The 20,375-nt window shown below is 42.6% G+C and overlaps 1 protein-coding gene across 1 annotated transcript in view; it reads right to left on the minus strand.

Moving 5' to 3' along the window:
* The window catches only part of LOC124798833 (cytochrome P450 6k1-like), a 68,544-nt gene extending 64,091 nt beyond the window's left edge, over positions 1–4,453 (minus strand). Inside the window, exons 1-2 of the mRNA XM_047262364.1 lie at positions 4,231–4,453; positions 3,870–4,108 (exon numbers count right to left, since the gene is read on the minus strand). Coding sequence (XP_047118320.1) covers positions 3,870–4,108; positions 4,231–4,453 — 462 coding nt within the window. The remainder of the gene's footprint in view (positions 1–3,869; positions 4,109–4,230) is intronic.
* Between the last annotated feature and the right edge of the window lie 15,922 nt (positions 4,454–20,375).

The raw sequence follows: 20,375 nt of genomic DNA on the forward strand, positions 1-20,375 counted from the left end.
AATATTTTTCCTTAGTTTGCGTAATATTCTTCAAATTAATAAATATCTTGTAATACATACTTTGTAAAGTAACCTACCTTCTTCATCAGGGTTCAAGCTGTCTCACGGCAGATTTCATGGATTCAGCGATTTAGTCGTGGAAACGTAACAGGGCTACTTTCGCATTTATAATATTAGTAAGCATTATCATTACTGTAATGATTTTGTATCATAATAATGAGTTACACATTATTTTCAATTGACAGAATTCGTATAGAAATGGTAAACTAAAAAACAAGCCAAAAATTAATGTAAAACGTAAAATAACAATTTAAAACATAAAAGAAATATAAGTAAAATATATACAATAACTAGGCTAATGGTGAATGTCTAGATATTTTAATTGAGTATGCTGAAAATACTCGGACTCCACATAGTATACAGTTTCTTTTTCAAAAGTGGAATTTCAGAAACCAGGTTTATTACATATGAATGTTCGAATATGTAGCTTGGAAGTTTCTTTAATTTCAGTTGTAACAAAAGTTTATTTATTTCCAAGTCCGTATCGATCTTAGTGCTGAGTTTTCACTCAGACGGCGCTTTGGCGTTAAGCGGTTATTTCCGTGTGTGGTCGCTGGCCGGAGCTTAGCTGGAGGCGTGTGAGGAGGTAAGAGGTGGCTGCCTTGGCACGAAGACAGTTCGGCTCGGCTGGGGTTGTTTGCGTCTGGACGCCGAGTGGGGCCCGATGGGAAGACCGGACCGTGATTTTACGGTTAATAGTGTGGACAGCGACGTGTTGTGCCGTTTAACTTGATTCGCAAGGGGAGCAAAATCCCGCCTGTTGTAGTTTGTCGAGCCTGAGTTTGAAATGCCTTCTATGTGCGGCGGGATGCCATTTCGTCTTCCTGTCTCTCCGTCGCTGGGATTGTTATCCTCGTTTACCGTCCCATGGATGTATATCGATGGGGTACGCTGCTCTCCGTACTCTGCTAGACGCTGGTGATGGAAGTGCGTCGTTCAGCGGCACCTTAGTCTGGGTGCTTTATGTTTGATCTTCAAGTGCATAGTCTTCGAGTGGCACTCCTTAGAGTTTGCCTTGCGCGGTTAGATTGGAGTTTATTTTGTCTTGTGGTGCTTCCGCTTTTCGTTAACGAAGGTTAAGCTTGATTCGGCACTCCGTACGACGCTTGGCACCTCAGCAGGCGGGTCGTAGCCACCTTCGCGACTAAACGGAAGCCTTTGGACTGAGATGTCTTGTGTTTTGCATATTGTTCATAAATTGTTGTTTTGATATTAAGTTGGCTGAGGTTTCCTATGGATTTCCAGGCATTTGATCTGTTATCCGGCCCGGGCTAGGTCTCGTTATTTTAAAAGTCGGTCCTTGTTTTGGCTTAGTACGATTTTGGTTTACTGCCTGGTGGCTCTGGTAGTACGCCGGGTCGCTGTGGTTGTGTTGCATTTCGTATGGGGCTGTGTGCTCGTTGCCGTGGAGTACCATTGTGCGAACTGCTTCACTGGGGAGTACTGATCGGGCCATTCTTGGCCCTCTGCTGTATGAAATGATTTTATTATTATTTTAAAGTAACATTATCACTTAAATGATTTAATTCTTGTTGCATTAATTGCAACTTGGGTAGTGAGAAATTTAGTAGTGTAATTACGTAAGATTTAATAGGGGCACATGCCCCTTTACCTGTTTCGTAATCTGTTAATTACCGAAAGATCTTAAGCTTATAGTCATATGATGTGATTTTCTTAAATTATTGTATTTTTATGTCATGTTATTGTTTTTTTTTAATTTGCTGATCACTGGTCTACTGTTCCAAGTATTAAAATGCTTCAGGTAGCTATCACTTGGGTGTAACGCGCGGAACCGCAACGCAGAGAGTGCCTTACGTGTCCGTTGTTTGTTTTGGTGCAACTGAGTTAAGTATTGTGTTGCCTCCTCCCTTGCGGCCCCGTCGTGTTCTTTTCATAAACATTTCCTTCAAGGCATTTTAGTTAATTTTATTCTAGTATTATTTTAATTTCTTACATTGGAAAAATTGTGCGGCCTTCATTATGCACACTGTTCGTCATAGCGGAGTTGATGTGCCACTGTAATTTCTTAAACTCCATTGTGTGTGCCCTTCGTGATACATATTGTTTGTCATAATAGATTTGAGTATGGCAATTATAATGTCTCATATATCATGATGTGCGTGTGTAATGGTGCAATAAATGGATGATTGTTATTTCCGTTTTTGGCGCCCTTCATGCCTCCTTTCTTGTCCCTATTGGTACGCTATCCTTGTACTTGTGTTGGTAAACCACATCAGTTTTCCTTTTTCAAAATTAATTGATGGTGATAGGATAATTTGCAAAATTTCAAACTATTACAAAACTCAATTATGCAGTTTTCAAGAACTTTAATAGAATGGCGTGTGACGAGGACCTCCCGTCGAGTAGACCGCTCGCCTGGTGCAAGTCTTTCGATTTGACGCCACTTCGGCGACTTGCGGGTCGAAAGAACTTTAATTACACATCGACTTCCACATGCGAAATATTTGTATACCTCATCGTTTTTAAGGTATTCCCACCAAACTTAATATGCCAGATTTCCTTTCGGAGCGTGTTTTACCACTTAAATGTGACACTGGGCGCAAGCAAAAATATTCGTGTCGCATTATTGTGCCCCTCTACACACCCGCCAGGTTTCATCAAGATCGTTTTTTTTACTCTTGGGCACGTTCCTTTGTAAGTGATAACAATAAGTTACCAGTTGGTCAAAATGCGTCAGTGACATACGATATAACGTCAAATACTTCTCAGGTTCCAGGGGACCGATGACCTCGCTGTCCCTTCCCCAAAACACTGGTAGCAGTTACTTCTGTAAAATATCTGGGAGTATGCGTGCGGAACGATTTGAAGTGGAATGATCATATAAAATTAATTGTTGGTAAGGCGGGTACCAGGTTGAGATTCATTGGGAGAGTGCTTAGAAAATGTAGTCCATCAACAAAGGAGGTGGCTTACAAAACACTCGTTCGAACTATACTTGAGTATTGCTCATCAGTGTGGGATCCGTACCAGATCGGTTTGACGGAGGAGATAGAGAACATCCAAAGAAGAGCGGCGCGTTTCGTCACAGGGTTATTTGGTAACCGTGATAGCGTTACGGAGATGTTTAATAAACTCAAGTGGCAGACTCTGCAAGAGATGCGCTCTGCATCGCGGGGTAGCTTGCTCGCCAGGTTTCGAGAGGGTGCGTTTCTGGATGAGGTATCGAAATATATTGCTTCCCCCTACTTATACCTCCCGAGGAGATCACGAATGTAAAATGAGAGAGATTAGAGCGCGCACGGAGGCTTTCAGACAGTCGTTCTTCACGCGAACCATACGCGACTGGAACAGGAAAGGGAGGTAATGACAGTGGCACGTAAAGTGCCCTCCGCCACACACCGTTGGGTGGCTTGCGGAGTATAAATGCAGATGTAGAAAATCAGCCAACCATTAGGTTCCACTTGAGGTATCTCGTAAAGGCAAGTGAACATACCCAAACCTTAGTCTAACTAATTGCTATCGCCAATTCTTTATTTTTTATATACTTCGTTTCTTCATCATGAGCACACAATTAATTTCTCTGTGAGACTTGAGCTCTGTGCGCCAAAGACAGATTGGAGGAACATGTATAAAGTTACTACATCATTCACACGCAAATACGTCAGCTAATGAAATTCACACGGCGAAGAAACAAAACTTAACCTCACTTTGATTCCATTTCATTCTTACAGTGCGCTGATAAAAGTTGATATCATACCAGAAATTGTATCATTACATTGTACTGACATTGTATAGCCGCTGATTGCTATCAGACGTCGCCATGTTTTAAAAATTTAATTTCTGCTCACCTCGAACATCATTTTTAATTTCCCCGAGGTAAACGCCGGGGTCAGCTTGGAGCGCAGCCTCTTCCACTTGCTGCCGTTAAGGAACAGCAGGTGGTGGTTGAGCGGCTCGCTGTCATCGAACGGTATGCACCTGTCCTGGAAGGCGTCGAAGTCCTTGACCAGAACGTCGCGAATGATATCTGGGTCGAAGACCAGGAAGGCTGGTGCGAAGAGTACGTAAATCCCGAGGAAGGGCTTGTCTATGACAAGAGAAAGCTGTGGAGGAGCGCAGTTCAGCGGAAAAGCATCATGGAAACAAAAACAATAACAAAAAGCAATAAGCACAGCGATGCAGAAAACAGTAGAGAATGCACATACGTACCTCGGTATCGTTTGTAGATTTCGTGTAGCTGAAGTTCAACTCGCTTCTTTCCGAATAAAGCCTCTTTTTCCACACTCCCGAAAGGGAAAACTGCTTCGGCCTGTGGAACGCCCCTTTTCGTCCAGTAGGAATACCAGGAGAGGAAATAGAGGTAGACAGCGACGGACAGTACTAAGAACAGGCCCGCTGTAGCTCCCCACCACGATTCCAGCACAATCGCCATGACGCTCATGATGGAGCTAGCGGTGCCCACCTGTTATCACGTAGCCTTGCTGACGTCGGCCTGAAATGAAAGACATTGGAACAGAAACAGGAAGTTTACAATAATGCTTCTACTACAATATTTACTAACAACTATTGGCTACCTGCCAATTAGGATGCTCCGAAAAAACCGTTTACGCATTAAGAGAACATTCTAATGGGCAATATTTGCTCATGAATGAAGACGCAATTGCTGTAACGTTACTCAGTAACCCCCACAGGTTGGATTCACCTTCTCTGTTAAAACATATTTTTTGTTTTATCTCAGAAATTGTACGACAAAAGTGTAAAAAACATACTTGAAAGTCTCTTCGGGTTTGCTGCTGGATCCTAAAATCAACTCAGTTCAATGTTTCGGCGATCCAACATCTTCAGGAGAACGCTGCTTCTGCTGATGAGATTCGCTGCGAACTCCGGTAGCAAACCGAAAAAGACTTTCAGGACTTACTACGCCGGGAATGCCTACGAAGTCGCATGTAGGAAACGTGACACTAAATGGCGTGGAGTTGCACTAAATCTAAAATCGTCGACCCTCTGTAACAACTGCATGCTATCTCGTCCAAACCACTCTTATAAAAGCAAAGCTAAGTTTCCTTAAACCGAAGCTAAATATATCGTCCTCTTCCGCAAGAACGTTACATCAGTTCACCTAAACAAACCCATACGTGTCGCAGCCACAAGAGAAACCATAATCCGTTTCATAACCACAGGTCTCCAATATATCATCACTTTCGACGACCTCGTATCCTCCAACAAGTAATAGCTGCTTCTTCCGTATTCCATCTTAGTGCCACATAGACATGCACTCTAACAGTCACTCCCATTTCACCTACCCCCCTTCTACAAACGCTTTTGTAATCTCAGTCCCTTCTCAGTCTGCGCACCATCACTGCCATCAAGTACTGGCTCCCCATCACAATCACAGCTTCATCTTATTCCTTTATTCCAACCCTTGCAGTACACACATCACACATGCAGAATTCACTTCTCCAGTCCACTCGCGTACTTTAGCCACACTTGTCGAGCCTCCTTTTGCAGTACTACACTTCCATTCCATCCGGTGTTTTTTAGCTACAGTTCTTCATATAGCCACTGGAAACGACCCTCAGTCTAAACACAGCACCTCCTGCATCAACACCATCAGCTGTATAACAGCTCCAAATGCATCATTCTCGAAGACATACATCACTACATCTTAACTACCCCACTGTTATCGTTGTTGTGTGGCCTTCAGTCCGAAGACTGGTTTGATGCAGGTCTCCATGCTGCTCTAGCCTGTGCGAATCTTTTCGTCTCTGCGACCCATACTTTTCCGAATCTGCTTACTGTGTACATCTCTTGGTCTCCTCTAAGATTTCCCCCCCCCCCCCCCCACGTTTCCCACCAGTACTAAATTGGCGATTCCTTGATGTTACAGAATGTGTCCTAGCAATTGAGCCCTTCTTTTGGTCAAGTTGTCCCACAAATTTCTTGACTCTCCAGTTCTATTTAGTAATTCCTCATTAGTTACTTGATCGACCCATCTAATCTTCGACATTCTTCTTTAGCACCACGTTTCTAAAGCTTATATTCTCTTTTCATCTGAACTGTTTATCGTCCATGTTTCACTTCCATACACGGCTACACTCCAGAAAAATACCTTCAGAAAAGACTTCCTAGCACTTAAATCTATATTCGATGTTAATAAATTTCTCTTCTCCGGAAGTACTTTACTTGCCATTGCCAGTCTACATTTGATATCTTCTCTACTTCGGCCGTCATCAGTTACTTTGCTGCCCAAATAGTAAAACCCATCTACTACTTTAAGTGTCTCATCTCCTAATCTGATTCCCTCAGCATCACCTGATTTAATTCGACTACAGTCCATTACCCTTGTTTTCCTTTTGTTGATGTCCATATTACATCCTCCTTTCAAGACACTGTCCATTCCGTTCAACTTCTCTTCGAAGTCCTTTGCTATTTCTGATAGAATTACAATGCAATCAGCAAATCTCAAAGTTTTTGTTTCTTCACCCTGGACTTTAATTCCTAGTCCAAATTTTTTCCTTCATTACTTGCCCTATATAGAGATTGAATAACATCGCGGATGGGCTTAAACTCTGTGTCACTCCCTTCCCTTTCGTGCCCCTCGACTCTTACAACTGCCATCTGGTTTCTGTACCATTCTTAAATATCCCTTCACTCCCTGTATTTTATCCCTGCTACCTTCATAATTTTAAACACAGTACTCCAGTCAACACTGTCAAAAGATTCCTCCAAATCTACAAATACTATAAATGTAGGTCTGCCTTTGCTTAACCTGTCTGCTACGATAAGTCATAGGGTCAGTTTTGCCTCGAGTGTTCCAACTATTCTCCGGAATCCTGACTGACCTTCCCGGAGAGTTGCTTCTACCAGTTTTTCCATTCTTGCGTAAAGAATTCATGTTAGTACTTTCAAACCATGACTTATTAAAGTGGTAGTTCGGTAACTTTCACACCTGTCGACAACTGCTTTCTTTGGAATTGAAATTACTATATTCTTCCTTAAATCTGAGGGTATTTCGCGTATATTATACATCTTGCACACCAGATGAAAGAGTTTGTCGTGGCTGGCTCTGCCAAGGCTATCAGTACGTCTAACGGAATATCGTCTGCTCCAGGGGCCTTGTTTCGGCTTAGATCTTTCAGAGCCCTGTCGAGTTCTTCTCGCAGTATATCTCCCGACTCATCTTCACCTACATCCACTTCCCTTTCTATAACGTTGCTTTCAAGTTCATCTCTCTCTGTATATTCCATCCACCTTTCATCTTTCCCTTGTTTGCTTAGGACTGGTTTTCCATCTGACCTATTGATATTCATACAGATGCTTCTCTTTCCCCGAAGTCCTCTTTAATTTTCCTCTAGGTGATATCTATCTTTCCCCTAGTGAAATACGGTTCTAAATCGTTACGTTTGTCCTCTAGCCATTCCTAGTCATTGTTCACATCCTGTCAGTCTCATTTTTTTAACGTTTGTATTCCCTTTCACTTGCTTCATTTGCTGCATTTAAAGTTTTCTCCTTTCATCAATTAACTTCAGTATACCTTTTGTTAGCCAAGGGTTTTTACTACGCCTTGTATTTTTACCTATTTGATGCTCTAGTGCCTTCACTATTTCATCTCTTAAAGCTACCCATTCCTTTCCCCTGGTTTAGTCAACCGTTGCCTAACGCTCCCTCTGAAACTCTCTACCTTTGGTTCTTTCAGTTTATCCAGGTCCCATCTCCTTAATTTCCTAGCTTTTTCCAACTGCTTTAGTTTTAATCTACAGTTCATAACCAATAAATTGTTGTCAAAGATCACAACTGACTCCTGTGAATGTCTTACAATTTAAAATCTGGTTCCTAAATCTCTGTCCAGCCATTATACAGGGTGGTCCATTGATCATGACCGGGCCAAATATCTCACGAAGTAAGCGTCAAACGAAAAAACTACAAAGAACGAAACGTGTCTAGCTTGAAGGGGGAAACCAGATGGCGCTATGTTGGCCCGTTAGATGGCGCTGCCATAGGTCAAACGGATATCAACTGCATTTTTTTAAATAGGAACCTCCATTTTTATTATGTATTCGTGTAGTACATAAAGAAATATGAATGTTTTAGTTGGACCACTTTTTTCGCTTTGTGACAGATGGAGCTGTAATAGTCACAAACATATGGCCCACACTTTTAGACGAACAGTTGGTAACAGGTAGGTTTTTTAAATTAAAATACAGAACGTAGGTATGTTTGAACATTTTATTTCAGTTGTTCCAATGTGATACATGTACCTTTGTGAATTCATCGTTTCTGAGAACGCACGCTGTTACAGCATGAGTACCTGTAAATACCACTGTAATGCAATAAATGCTCAAAATGATGTCCGTCAACCTCAATGCTTTTGGCAGTACGTGTAACGACATTCCTCTCATCATCAAGAAGTTCGCCTTCCGTAATGTTCGTACATGCATTGACAATGCGCTGACTCATGTTGTCAGGCGTTGCCGGTGGATCACGATAGCAAATACCCTTCAACTTTCCCCACAAAAAGAAATCCGGGGACGTCAGATCCGGTGAACGTGCGGGCCATGGTATGGTGCTTTGACGACCAATCCACCTGTCGTGAAATATACTATTCAATACCGCTTCAGCCACGCGCGAGCTATGTGCCGGACATCCATCATGCTGGAAGTACATCAAGATTCCGTCATGCAGTGAAACATCTTGTAGTACCATCGGTAGAACATTACGTAGGAATCAGCATACATTGCACCATTTAGATTGCCATCGATAAAATGGGGGCCAATTGTCCTTCCTCCCATAATGCCGCCATACATTAACCCGTCAAGGTCGCTGATGTTATACTTGTCGCAGCCATCGTGTATTTTCCGTTGCCCAATAGTGCATATTATGCCGGTTTACGTAACCGCTGTTGGTGCATGACGCTTCGTCGCTAAATAGAACGCGTGCGCCGGCCGCGGTGGTCTCGCGGTTCTAGGCGCGCAGTCCGGAACCGTGCGACTGCTACGGTCGCAGGTTCGAATCCTGCCTCGGGCATGGATGTGTGTGATGTCCTTAGGTTAGTTATGTTAAAGTAGTTCTAAGTTCTAGGGGACTGATAACCACAGCAGTTGAGTCCCATAGTGCTCAGAGCCAGAACGCGTGCAAAAAATCTGTCATCGTCCCGTAATTTCTCTTGTGTCCAGTGGCAGAACTGTACACGACGTTCAAAGTCGTCGCCATGCAATTCCTGGTTCATAGAAATATGGTATTGGTGCAATCGATGTTGATGTAGCATTCTCAACACCGACGTTTTTGAGATTCCCGATTCTCGCGCAATTTGCCTGCTACTGATGGGCGGATTAGCCGCGACAGCAGGTAAAACACGTACTTGGGTATCGTCATTTGTTGCAGGTCGTGGTTGACGTTTCACATGTGGCTGAACACTTCCTGTTTCCTTAAGTAACCTAACTATCCGGCGAACGGTCCGGACACTTGAATGATATCGTCCAGGATACCGAGCAGCATACATAGCACACGCCCGTTGGGCATTTTGATCACAATAGATATACATCAACACGATATCGTCCTTTTCCGCTATTGGTAAACGGTCCATTTTAACACGGGTAATGTATCACGAAGCAAATAACGTCCGCTCTGGCGGAATGTTACGTGATACCAGGTACTTATACGTTTGTGACTATTACAGCGCCATCTATCACAAAGCGAAAAAAGTGGTCCAACAAAAACATTTATATTTCTTTACGTACTACACGAATATGTAATAAAAAATGGGGATTCCTATCTAAAAAAAACGCACTTGATATCCGTTTGACCTATGGCAGCGCCATCTAGCGGGCCAACCATAGCGCCATCTCGTTTCCCCCTTCAAGCTAGACGAGTTTCGTTCTTTGTAGTTTTTTCGTTTGATGCTTATTTCGCGAGATGTTTGGCCCGGACACTATCAATGGACCACCATGTATAATCAGTCTGAACCCTACTGGTGTCTTCAGGTCTCTTCCACGTATACAAACCTCTTACATAATTCTTAAACCAATTGTTAGCGAAGCTCAAATTATGCCCTCCTGACCGGCCATCCTGCTGTTACCGCTTCTATACTGACAACACGATATTTTTATATTGGCGCATCCGCTTCTCGTGATGTCTGAGCAGCAGTCAGGTTGTCTGCAGATGACGCTGTCGTTTATCGCCTAGTAAAGTCATCAGACGATCAAAACAAATTGCAAAACGATTTAGATAAGATATGTGTATGGTGTGGAAACTGGCATTTGACCCTAAATAATGAAAAGTGGCCGGCCGGGGTGGCCGAACGGCTCTAGGTGCTACAGTCTGGAATCGCGCGACCGCTACGGTCGCAGGTTCAAATCCTGCCTCTGGCATGGATGTGTGTGATGTCCTTAGGTTAGTTAGGTTTAAGTAGTTCTAAGTTCTAGGGGACTGATGACCTTAGAAGTTAAGTCCCATAGGGCTCAGAGCCATTTGAACCAATGAAAAATGTGTGATCATCCACATGAATGCTAAAAGGAACCCGTTAAACTTCGCTTACACGATAAATCAGTCAAGCCTAAAGGCCGTAAATTCAACTAAGTACCTAGGAATTATAATTACAAATAACTTAAATCGGAAAGAATGCATAGAAAATGTTGTGGGCTAGGCAAACCAAAGACTGCGTTTTTGGCAGAACACTTGTAATAGATCTACTGAAGAGACGGCTGTCCGTTCTCTTTTGGAGTACTGTTGCGCGGTCTGGGATCCTTACCATGTAGTATCAACGGAGTACCTCGAGAAAGTTCAAAGAAGAGCACCATGTTTCGTATTATCGCGAACTAGGGGAGGGAGGGTCACTGACATGATACAGGATTTGGAGTGGACATTATTAAAAGAAAGGCGTTTTTAGTTGTGGCGGAATCTTGTTAGGAAATTTCAATCACCTGCTTTTTCCTCGGAATGCGAAAATATTTTGTTAACGCTGGCCTATGTAGGGAAAAACTATCATCATAATAAAATAAGGGACTTCAGAGCTCGCACAGAAATATATAGATGTTCGATTTTTCCGCGCGCTGTTCGAGATTGGAATAATAGAGAATTATTTTGAACGCGGTTCGATGAACCCTCTGCGATAACTTAAGTGTAATTTGCAGAGTATCCATGTAGATAGTGTACATGTTGAACAGCAGAAGAAGAAGACTGTGTTCTTCCCTTATCCCCTTTCTAATCGAAGCACCTACACTTTGCTCTTCCACGCTTATTGTTCCTTTTGGTCTTGTCGATATTCTATATTACTTGTCTTTATCAGTAGGTATACAATTATAATAAGCTGCCAAGCAATTGTGAAGATGATTATGACTGAAGTTTAAAGGGAGAGAGTATCTGGGTGGAGCAGTATCTCAACTGACATTGGTAGGAAAGAAAATTGGATATGACATTAATGAAAAATACAAAACGGTATGGTATTTTCAAGAAGCGATTTACAAATACTTGTAAACATACATCGGAAAGGTTGGTAGATTATTTGTATCTTTTTCTTTGACTTGGGACGCAGTTTATTACATCGTTAACAGTTCCAAATGAAATCACGACCTCCAGCACAAAACATAGTATTTATCTGAGTTTAGTAAGCAACGATAAACATAATCAAAACACGTGATCACAGAATACCTGAACAGTTACGAGGCACTCGCTCGGATACTCCGACTCCCGGTGTCCGGAAAATTATGATCAGAAGGAGCGTTTACCTGCTGCCGATTCGCTTTCTTTTACGTAATGAATCAACAATAAAGAAGAAAAGGAAAAGAAGAATCGTACTAGTAATGGCATACGAATTGTGAACCTGTGCTCAATCCTGGAAACAGTGAAGAACTGACAGTTCAGTCCTTTCCTGTTTTTGTCCGTGAGCACCTGCTACTTTGAGGGCGCACGCAAACTGGTGAGCATCATACACCATTTTTAATAACCGATGTCCCTTTGATCATAGATGACTGATGCAGACACTACATAAAACAGCTTAGAGAGTTTTATAGAAGATGCTGTTAGCTTATACTGTTGTATCACGTCTTTTAGAAATATTTCATACGGCGTCAGTAATGTGACACCACGTAACTCACGGTTATATTTACTTAACACCCTTGAAAAAAATCAGTTTCCAGCCTGAGTGAATATAACTTTTTGGGCTTCATACAGTCATTACAGAGGGAAAACGTCATATTTCTGAAAGTGTTTCAGATATTTTATAGCAGCGATACGCGAGGACTGCTGTTGCCAGTATCGCCTCGAGAGTGTGTAGCTCCTTAAGAAAGGAAACAGTAACAGGTGGCAGAAAGGTAGTGAATGCGTAAATGCTAATGGCAAACTTATTCTGCAGATAATATTTGCTGAGGAATCGACAGGTTTTGCACAATGGAACCAACAACAATTCAAATGTTTGTATGAGGGCGGCTGAAGAACCTAATACTTTTGTTGAAAGAAATACTGAGTGTCCTATCTCAGTTAATAAGTAAGGTAGGCCTCACTGACGGCCAACATGCAGATCCAGTTACAGTGGATGTCTTTAGTGCATTTAGTAGGATACATACCGTAATCATTATTAACACTCATAAATAAGTCAGATAAATGTAAAGTGCTTGTTGACAGTGGTGGTAAGTTCACTACAAGTGGGATAAATAGAGCCATTAACTCATTTTATTCAATCCGAGCAGACTCACCTTGAGGCAAACATTTGATTCAATATTTCAAATTGCCGTTATTGGATACAAAATTGCGTAAGGCACTTATATCCGATGGTTTTGAAAATTCGTTCCTAAGCAGCACAAATTATGAAGTGTTTAAACAGCTTCTGGAAACGGCTGCTGACTAATAGTTTCTAAAAAGAAGTACTTGTGGTAAAGACGTGAATGATATCACTTCAAAACATGTGACTTTTCGGTAAATATTTTTCACAGTTTCTCTAAAACAGGGAACAAACACTGTGTAAACTATAGTAAACGGGAGTTACTCACATTTTCAAAATACATGTAGATTTTTAAGTAATGGTGTGACTCCTTCTAACGTTTACCTTACTGGGTGTAGTTTTTTCTGTACCGTGTAACACAAAAGCTGCATTTTTGACATTGGATCAAGCTCTAAATCTGTATATTTCACAAAACCATGAAAATGAAGCACGAAGGTAAGTTGTGTTTAAAGTAACACCGTTGAAGAGTAATTATAGCTCTATTCTCCCTTCTTAGTTGCTCTACATCGCAATGTAATCTGTGTGAAATGCTCAATACACGACAGGTCATACGTTAGCATCGCAATTTCACACTGGAAGAAACGACTAGAATTACCACCGCTGTCGCGCCCGTGACTACACATAGCACTCAGGGTGTGACGTCACTACATCTACATCTACATCCATACTCCGCAAGCCACCTGACGGTGTGTGGTGTAGGGTACTTTGAGTACTTCTATCGGTTTTCCCTTCTATTCCAGTCTTGTATTGTTGCAGGCCCGCTCTCACAGAGGCCTCGGATAAACTCGCCAAATCCCTTACTGCTATTCGAGAGGAATACACAGTGTTCCAATACCGGCTGTCACTCTGTCCTTCTCTCTCGGCAACATAAGTAACTGAAATATGATACTGTGTTCTTCACGTACTCACCTCACCCATCGAAACGATGCAGGAATGTATCGGAAAGGAAGCCCATTTGAATCAGTTTTTCGAAGCAGTACACCAAAAGGAAAGTAAAGGCAACAAGCAAAAGACAGTTTGTCAGAATAAAACCAGTAAAGGCAGTAACAAGGCGAATGCGTCGCCCGGGAAATTTACTTCAGCTGCACGTACTCACCACTAGACTGCTGGAGTCGACCAGGCCTCCGGTAGAATGGTGACGACTAGGCCTCTGATGAGGCCGACCGGCAACTTCGCAGTCAGAATTACTTGTGGTTTACGTACGTATCTCCGAATCAATCTGATACGAAGGCGTCAAGGTCAGTTTTTGTATTCTTATCAAACACTCTTCTACGGTTATCACGAATACCTCTCACATCAAGCACTCTCCATATGAAAAGATATTCAAATTATTATCTAGCTCTAACGCTGCGCTATTTTGTGTAAGTGTGTTAACAATGGTTACAGATTTCGCTGAAGCCTAACAAATTGCACCATGATATTGAAAAGTCAGCGGATTTCAGCGTTGTGGAAACAGTCCCTATGACAATTAGGTACACATTTTGTAGGCTGTTGAATTTATTGACATCAGTTTATGTGAAAAAAGGGGCTGCAGGCTTGGGATTCTAAATTATCCGTAGTGACGAATTAGTTTCCTACTCCACACTACTGATGTAAGCTAATCCCGCAGGTACACGATGTAGACCATAGCAGTACTGTTTGTTTGCCTCTTCACCTCCATACTCTGCAATGAATTCCAAGCGAGATTGCGTTGATGGTTACGACACAGGACTCGCATTCGCTGGAATTGGGTTTGACGTAACGTTCCGGTAAAGAGATTTAGAGTTTCGTTGGTTTCCCTAAATCGCTTAAGACGAGTGCCGGGATGCTTCCTTTGAGAAGGACAAGACCTATTTCTTTCCACATCCTTGTAATAACCGACCTCGCCCTTAAAGAGCTCATCGTCGAAGGGGCATGAAATGTTAATATTCCTTTCTTTGATGTTTCCTTACTTCTTTACAATGGTTTGGACAGGCAATTAACCCAGGCTCTTGTCTTTGTGGGCAGTGCACCTACCGACAGAGCCTCTCTCCGAATGCTAGTTTAAAAAATCGTGGAATACCCATTACTCCCTTTCGAGTTTCAACATTTTGTTGATGCAGGAGCAGCAATCTTTTTAATATTTCATGAAGCCCTTAATAATGAATCTGTCACAGATGCAGTTCGTATGTTTGTGCGACTAGTTTCGAACTAACTGGTTCAGTCTCAAACCTGGCCTACCGAAGCTGCACTGAAAGTGCCTGATCTTAAAAACGAACATCAAAATGGCAATGCGTGCTTTGTAAAGAAAGTGTTCGCAGATGACTGTCACAATCAACATGCGCCTCCGTAGCAAGTCAGAATCTATGTTCCCGTATTTGGTGTTTCCTTACGTAAGTTTGATTCGGACTCACAAAGTAGGCACATGTTGATTGTCACAGTCATCTGCGAACACTTTACAAACCATGTATTGCCATTTTGACGTCTGTTATTAAGATAAGGCGCTTTCAGTGCAGCCTCAGCAGGCCAGGCTTCAGAATGAACCAGTTAGTTCGAAACTAGTCTGTGGTATCGATAGCTACGATGCCACGGCGTAGGTGCAAGTTCATAGGTTGGCACTACGACACCGACACCGACGACAGCACCCTCTAGCAGGCGCTGTCCAGATCTACGAGTTCCACTCCAGATTCTACCCATTTGATCAAGAGCAGACGGCCGGGACACTTCGCTTCTACTTCAGAGGGTGTTGGCTTGCTATTGAGACTTTGCACTATTTGCGACGGGTCGAAGGCTTTGCTCATCATTGCAAAGTTATGTAACCATTTATTAACTTGTTTTTGCCTACGGTAAACATCTATAATTCACACTGCAGTACCGAGAGATTTTCACGTTTTCCTGCTCCTACTCTCTTTCTTCATTCGGCCAACCTTTCAGTTTTCAGAAGCAGACCCACGCGCCGCCTTCCATACGGGATACAAAATAGTCACCAAACATATGTACTGCAACTGTGACAGATTTCCAACATCCCCCAGGCTGTGGCTAAGCCATGTCTCCGTAATATCCTTTCTTCCAGGAGTTTGGTTCTGCGTGGTTCGCAGAAGAGCTTCTGTGAAGTTTGGATGTTAGGAGACGAGGTATTGGTAGAATTGAAGCTGTGAGGGCGGGTGGTGAGTCGTGCTTGTGTAGCTCAGATGATAGAGCACTTGCCCGCGAAAGGCAAAGGTCCCGAGTTCGAGTCTCGGCCCGGCAAACAGTTTTAATCTCCCAGGAAGTTGCTTATGACAGATTTGTTAATAAAAGCCTCATGAAACGTACTACTCCAAAAATAGGAAACAGCCTCTGCTACAAGTGTGTAGTTAGTACTGATGCGTTTCACGCGGTTAGCGCATCTGTTGATTATCTTGAACAGCGGAGGCCGGATTAGTCACATTAAAAAGCCATTGATATGATGCTGTTAAAGTGGAAACCGCAGTCGTCAAATACGGAAGCAGGAAAGCCAAACTGTGGCAATATGAGGTGCGAAAATAGGTTAGCAGTCATAGCCATGTATCACAGTGGTAAAAAAAATACTGCTCTAGACAACGTATACGCTGAATCCACTGGTCGGACCGTGGACTGATGCGAGAACGAGTACAAAGATCGTCGGCTTGAACTAGTATGGAGGATGAAAACGGCGGGGTCCTTTTGAAAGCAGCATTCCAGGTGTCTGCCTTAGTACACTGACGGAAGTAGGAAAATCTTACACCATGAAGGACCAATCCGATATCTATCAAACATTGTGAAGATGTTTATAATACAGCGGGTTCTAAATGGTTGGCCTCTCGTTCCATTCGAATCTAAACACCCCACCTATAGGGTGACAATTATTGAACTACATGAAAAAAACGTAAACTAGTTACAAACTGCTGCTTGTATATACTTAATTCAACATGTAAACGTCATTACAGATATTCAGATTTAGGTTGTGACATGTTCAATATGCCTGCCATCGTTGGCGATGATGTGGCGCAGACGAATAGCAAAATTCTGCATGGCCCGCTGAAGTGGCTGAACGTCGATGCTGTCGATGACTTCCTGAGTGGTTGTTTTCAGCTCATCGATGGTTTTGGGGTTATTCGTTCATATGGCTCTGAGCACTATAGGACTTAACTTCTGAGGTCACCAGTCCCCTAGAACTTAGAAATACTTAAACCTAACTAACCTAAGGACATCACACATAGCCATGCCCGAGGCAGGATTCGAACCTGCGACCGTAGCGGACTCGCGATTCCAGACTGTAGCGCCTAGAGCCGCTCGGCCACCCCGGCTGGCTTTGGGGTTATTGCTGTACACCTTTTCTTTAATATAGCCACACAAAAAGGAGTCACATGTGTTCAGATCCGGAGAATAAGGCGGCCGATCGCGGTACAGGCCTCTGGGTACCCCAGAACAAGAATGAGGTCCCCAAAGTGTTCCTTCAGGACATGAAACACTCTCCTGCTCCGATGGCGGCGAGCTTCGTCCGGCATGAACCACATCTTGTCGAAATCAGTGTCACTTTGGATAACGGGTACGAAAAACCTTCGCGTACCATTCGCTTTCACCGTGCCATCAAGGAATATCGCCCCGATTATTCCGTGACTGGACTTTGTCCACTACACAGTCACCCATTGAGGGTCAAGAGGCTTCTCGATCGAGCAGTGCGGATTCTCAGTCCCGCAAATGCGCCGATTTTGCTTATTGACGAGCCCATTTAAATGAAAGCTGGCTTCGTCGCTAAACCAGATTCAACGTCCTAACGCAACCCGTTCAGAAGTTATGGCGGCTTTATTTCTTATAAATCAATAAATGTTACCCTGTAAATAGAGTATGAAATGAAACAAACTGTCTGAAATGTTAAACTTTTCTCATTTGAAGAAGCATCATCGGTTACGAGTGACGGCTACATCTCTCTAGCTTTGCTTCTTTTGCCAAAACACAGTATAATTTGCACAAACTCACCTTGCAATAGCTATAACAGCAGAATCCTGAAAGAGACGTCTTATTACTCAAGCAATTGGCCACGAGACAGAACAGTAACTTACAGAAAACCCCACTGTGTCCGTTGACAGTACCCCAACAGAAGAATTTCAAATTGTTCCTGTAGGAAAATTCTCTTTTCACTAGCTGTCGAAGACTCTTAAGAAATTACCCAGTAATGGTTTGAAAAATAAAATAAAATGTATAGCTACTGCTATATCATTGTAGATAACAAAGTTCTGTATGTTAAACAAATGCGTATGATTTTGGTAAACATTTTTGGAATACAGTGATCAATTAATTGTTATATTTAGATTAAAGTTCAGTCTTGATCACGTTATGTTTTTTATGGCAATGTTCTTTATAGCATTAAGTTAGCAACCAATAGTACGTTCCACACTATGTATATCTGAATAACTGATGAGACTGCTGATGCAGCATATCTTACATACATTACTTTTGCCATGGGTATAACTAATCTTATATTTTTTTAAAAACACAAAAGAGTAGATGCTTTTATTATAAAATTTCGTCAAAAAGGTCGTAATAATATTTTTCGCGAAAATCTAATTGTTCATTGAGCAGCATTGATGATTTGGTTTTCAAATGAGCATATATCTCGATTTCTTCTAGGATATTCATAAGTAAGCCTTTATTTGCATAATGAAGCACTTGTAAATTCTGTTGTACTGTCCCCTCAGCATGATTATTGAATGTTATATGATGACCAAAAACAGACTTTGTTCGTGAGGTACCTGACGTATGTTCTTTGTACCTTACTGCAAAATTTCGACCTGGTTGGCCGATATATATTTTCTCACAGTCTCTACATTGGATCTTGTATACTCCTGATCTGGTAGATTTTCCATTATCTTTATTTACGGTATGTCTTAATTTTTGTTGTAAAGTATTGTCAGTTGTAAATGCTATTGTTATTCCAGAATTTTTGAATAAGTTAGTGATTCTATCTGATAACGTGATCAAGACTGAACTTTAATCTAAATATAAATGCGTATGATCATTTGCCAAAACCTCGTTTCGGTATCCCAAACGGTTTACGAGGTGTGAGGGGTATTATGAATATTTCATTCTCGCGCAGATGCAACCGGAAGCGAACGCCCTTCATAAAATCCATTATCACGAGATTGGAGGCTGATATTGATTTCTTCCTAAGTTTAAAGAAAGTTTCAGTGTTAGCTACATTTCATACACTAGACACCAGACACCACCTTTGTTTACCAAATATGACAATTTACATGTGATGTGTTTTGACGGAGAAAGGAGCCTGTGACCACTGGAGACCGTGCCACAAGTTACGCCAAAATCGTACACATTACATACATGCGTCATACGAACAGTCGTGAATCCGTATGATGATGAAGATTTAAACCGTCGAAACGCGTTGTGGATATAAATAGTCACCGCAAATCCTAACCTAAAATGTTCACACTTAAAAAAGTAGAAAAAAAGAGACTGTTACAGTATAGTACATAAGGCAACTGAAAGAAAGACACTATGAGACGAACAGAAATTACGCTGACGTCACCGTGATTTATCATGGTTCCGTGGACATTACAAAAGGAGGGACATGGCTCTTAATACGATATGTGATTACCAATGACAACAATGCTTGCTCTGCAACGTGTTCCCACGCTGATCACAAGTTTGGTGAGGTGTTCTTGTACCAGGGCGTTCCATCCCTCCACGAACGCGAATGGCACGTGGACGAATTGCAGTACGTCTCCCCAAGGCATGCCCATGCGGTCGTTGGGATTTATGTCGCCGCAAAGGACAACTCAGTCCATTCGCCGAATATCCTCTCGTTCTCGGAGCTCCTCCATGTGCGCTATTTAGTGTAATCGCACATTGGCATCCATAAAAGTGAAGTCAGGGCCGAATGCACTCTTGAAAACACGCATGAAGGGAAGAAGTACAGTGCCACAGTAATGTTGACCGGCGAATGTACCGTATCCAAATATTTGTAGGTCAGTACGCCTAAGCAATATTACGCCTCCCCACGTCATAGCACCTGGACCACCAAAACGATCATGCTCGACAATGTTCCTGGGTGCATTACGTGTTCCCACTTCTCGCCATTTGAGGGTACGTCCAGAGTTATTACCGAGCCTGAGTCTGCTCTCATCCGAGAGGAGCACGTGACCCTGCTCCTGGTAGATTTAGTCCCTATGCTCCTGATACCATCACAAACAGTGCCGCAGACGTGCAGGTATCAACGGAACACAACGTAATGGTCGCCGAGCAAAGAGACCACCCGCCTGCAGTCACCGTGCCCTGCAATCCTAGTTTCAATTGCAACTAGTGTTTGTCGTGGGTCTCTTCGTGGCTGTTGGACAATGTAGAAGCCATCTGCTGCTTTAGTTGACCGTGGTCGACTGCGTCCTCTCCTTCGGGCAGCAGTACTCGTGGTTTGGAACGCTCCCCAAGAGCCTGAAACAGTGCTGGGAGCAGTACCAAACTCCAGGGCTACACTCGTAACACTTCGTCCTTCTTCCAGTTTCCCTATGATTCTTTCCCGTGTGAAGTCGTCCAGATGTTTCCTCCGGATCGTGTTGTAAAGAATAACAGCACCGCATTGCACCATTACCGCTCGTTGACTGACACACACTACCTTTTCTCGTTCTTTTAGGTGTTGTTGTGTCAGACCCATTTGATGCTACAGTCA

This window comes from Schistocerca piceifrons, chromosome 5, assembly GCF_021461385.2.
Source record: "Schistocerca piceifrons isolate TAMUIC-IGC-003096 chromosome 5, iqSchPice1.1, whole genome shotgun sequence".
Lineage (NCBI taxonomy): Eukaryota > Metazoa > Arthropoda > Insecta > Orthoptera > Acrididae > Schistocerca > Schistocerca piceifrons.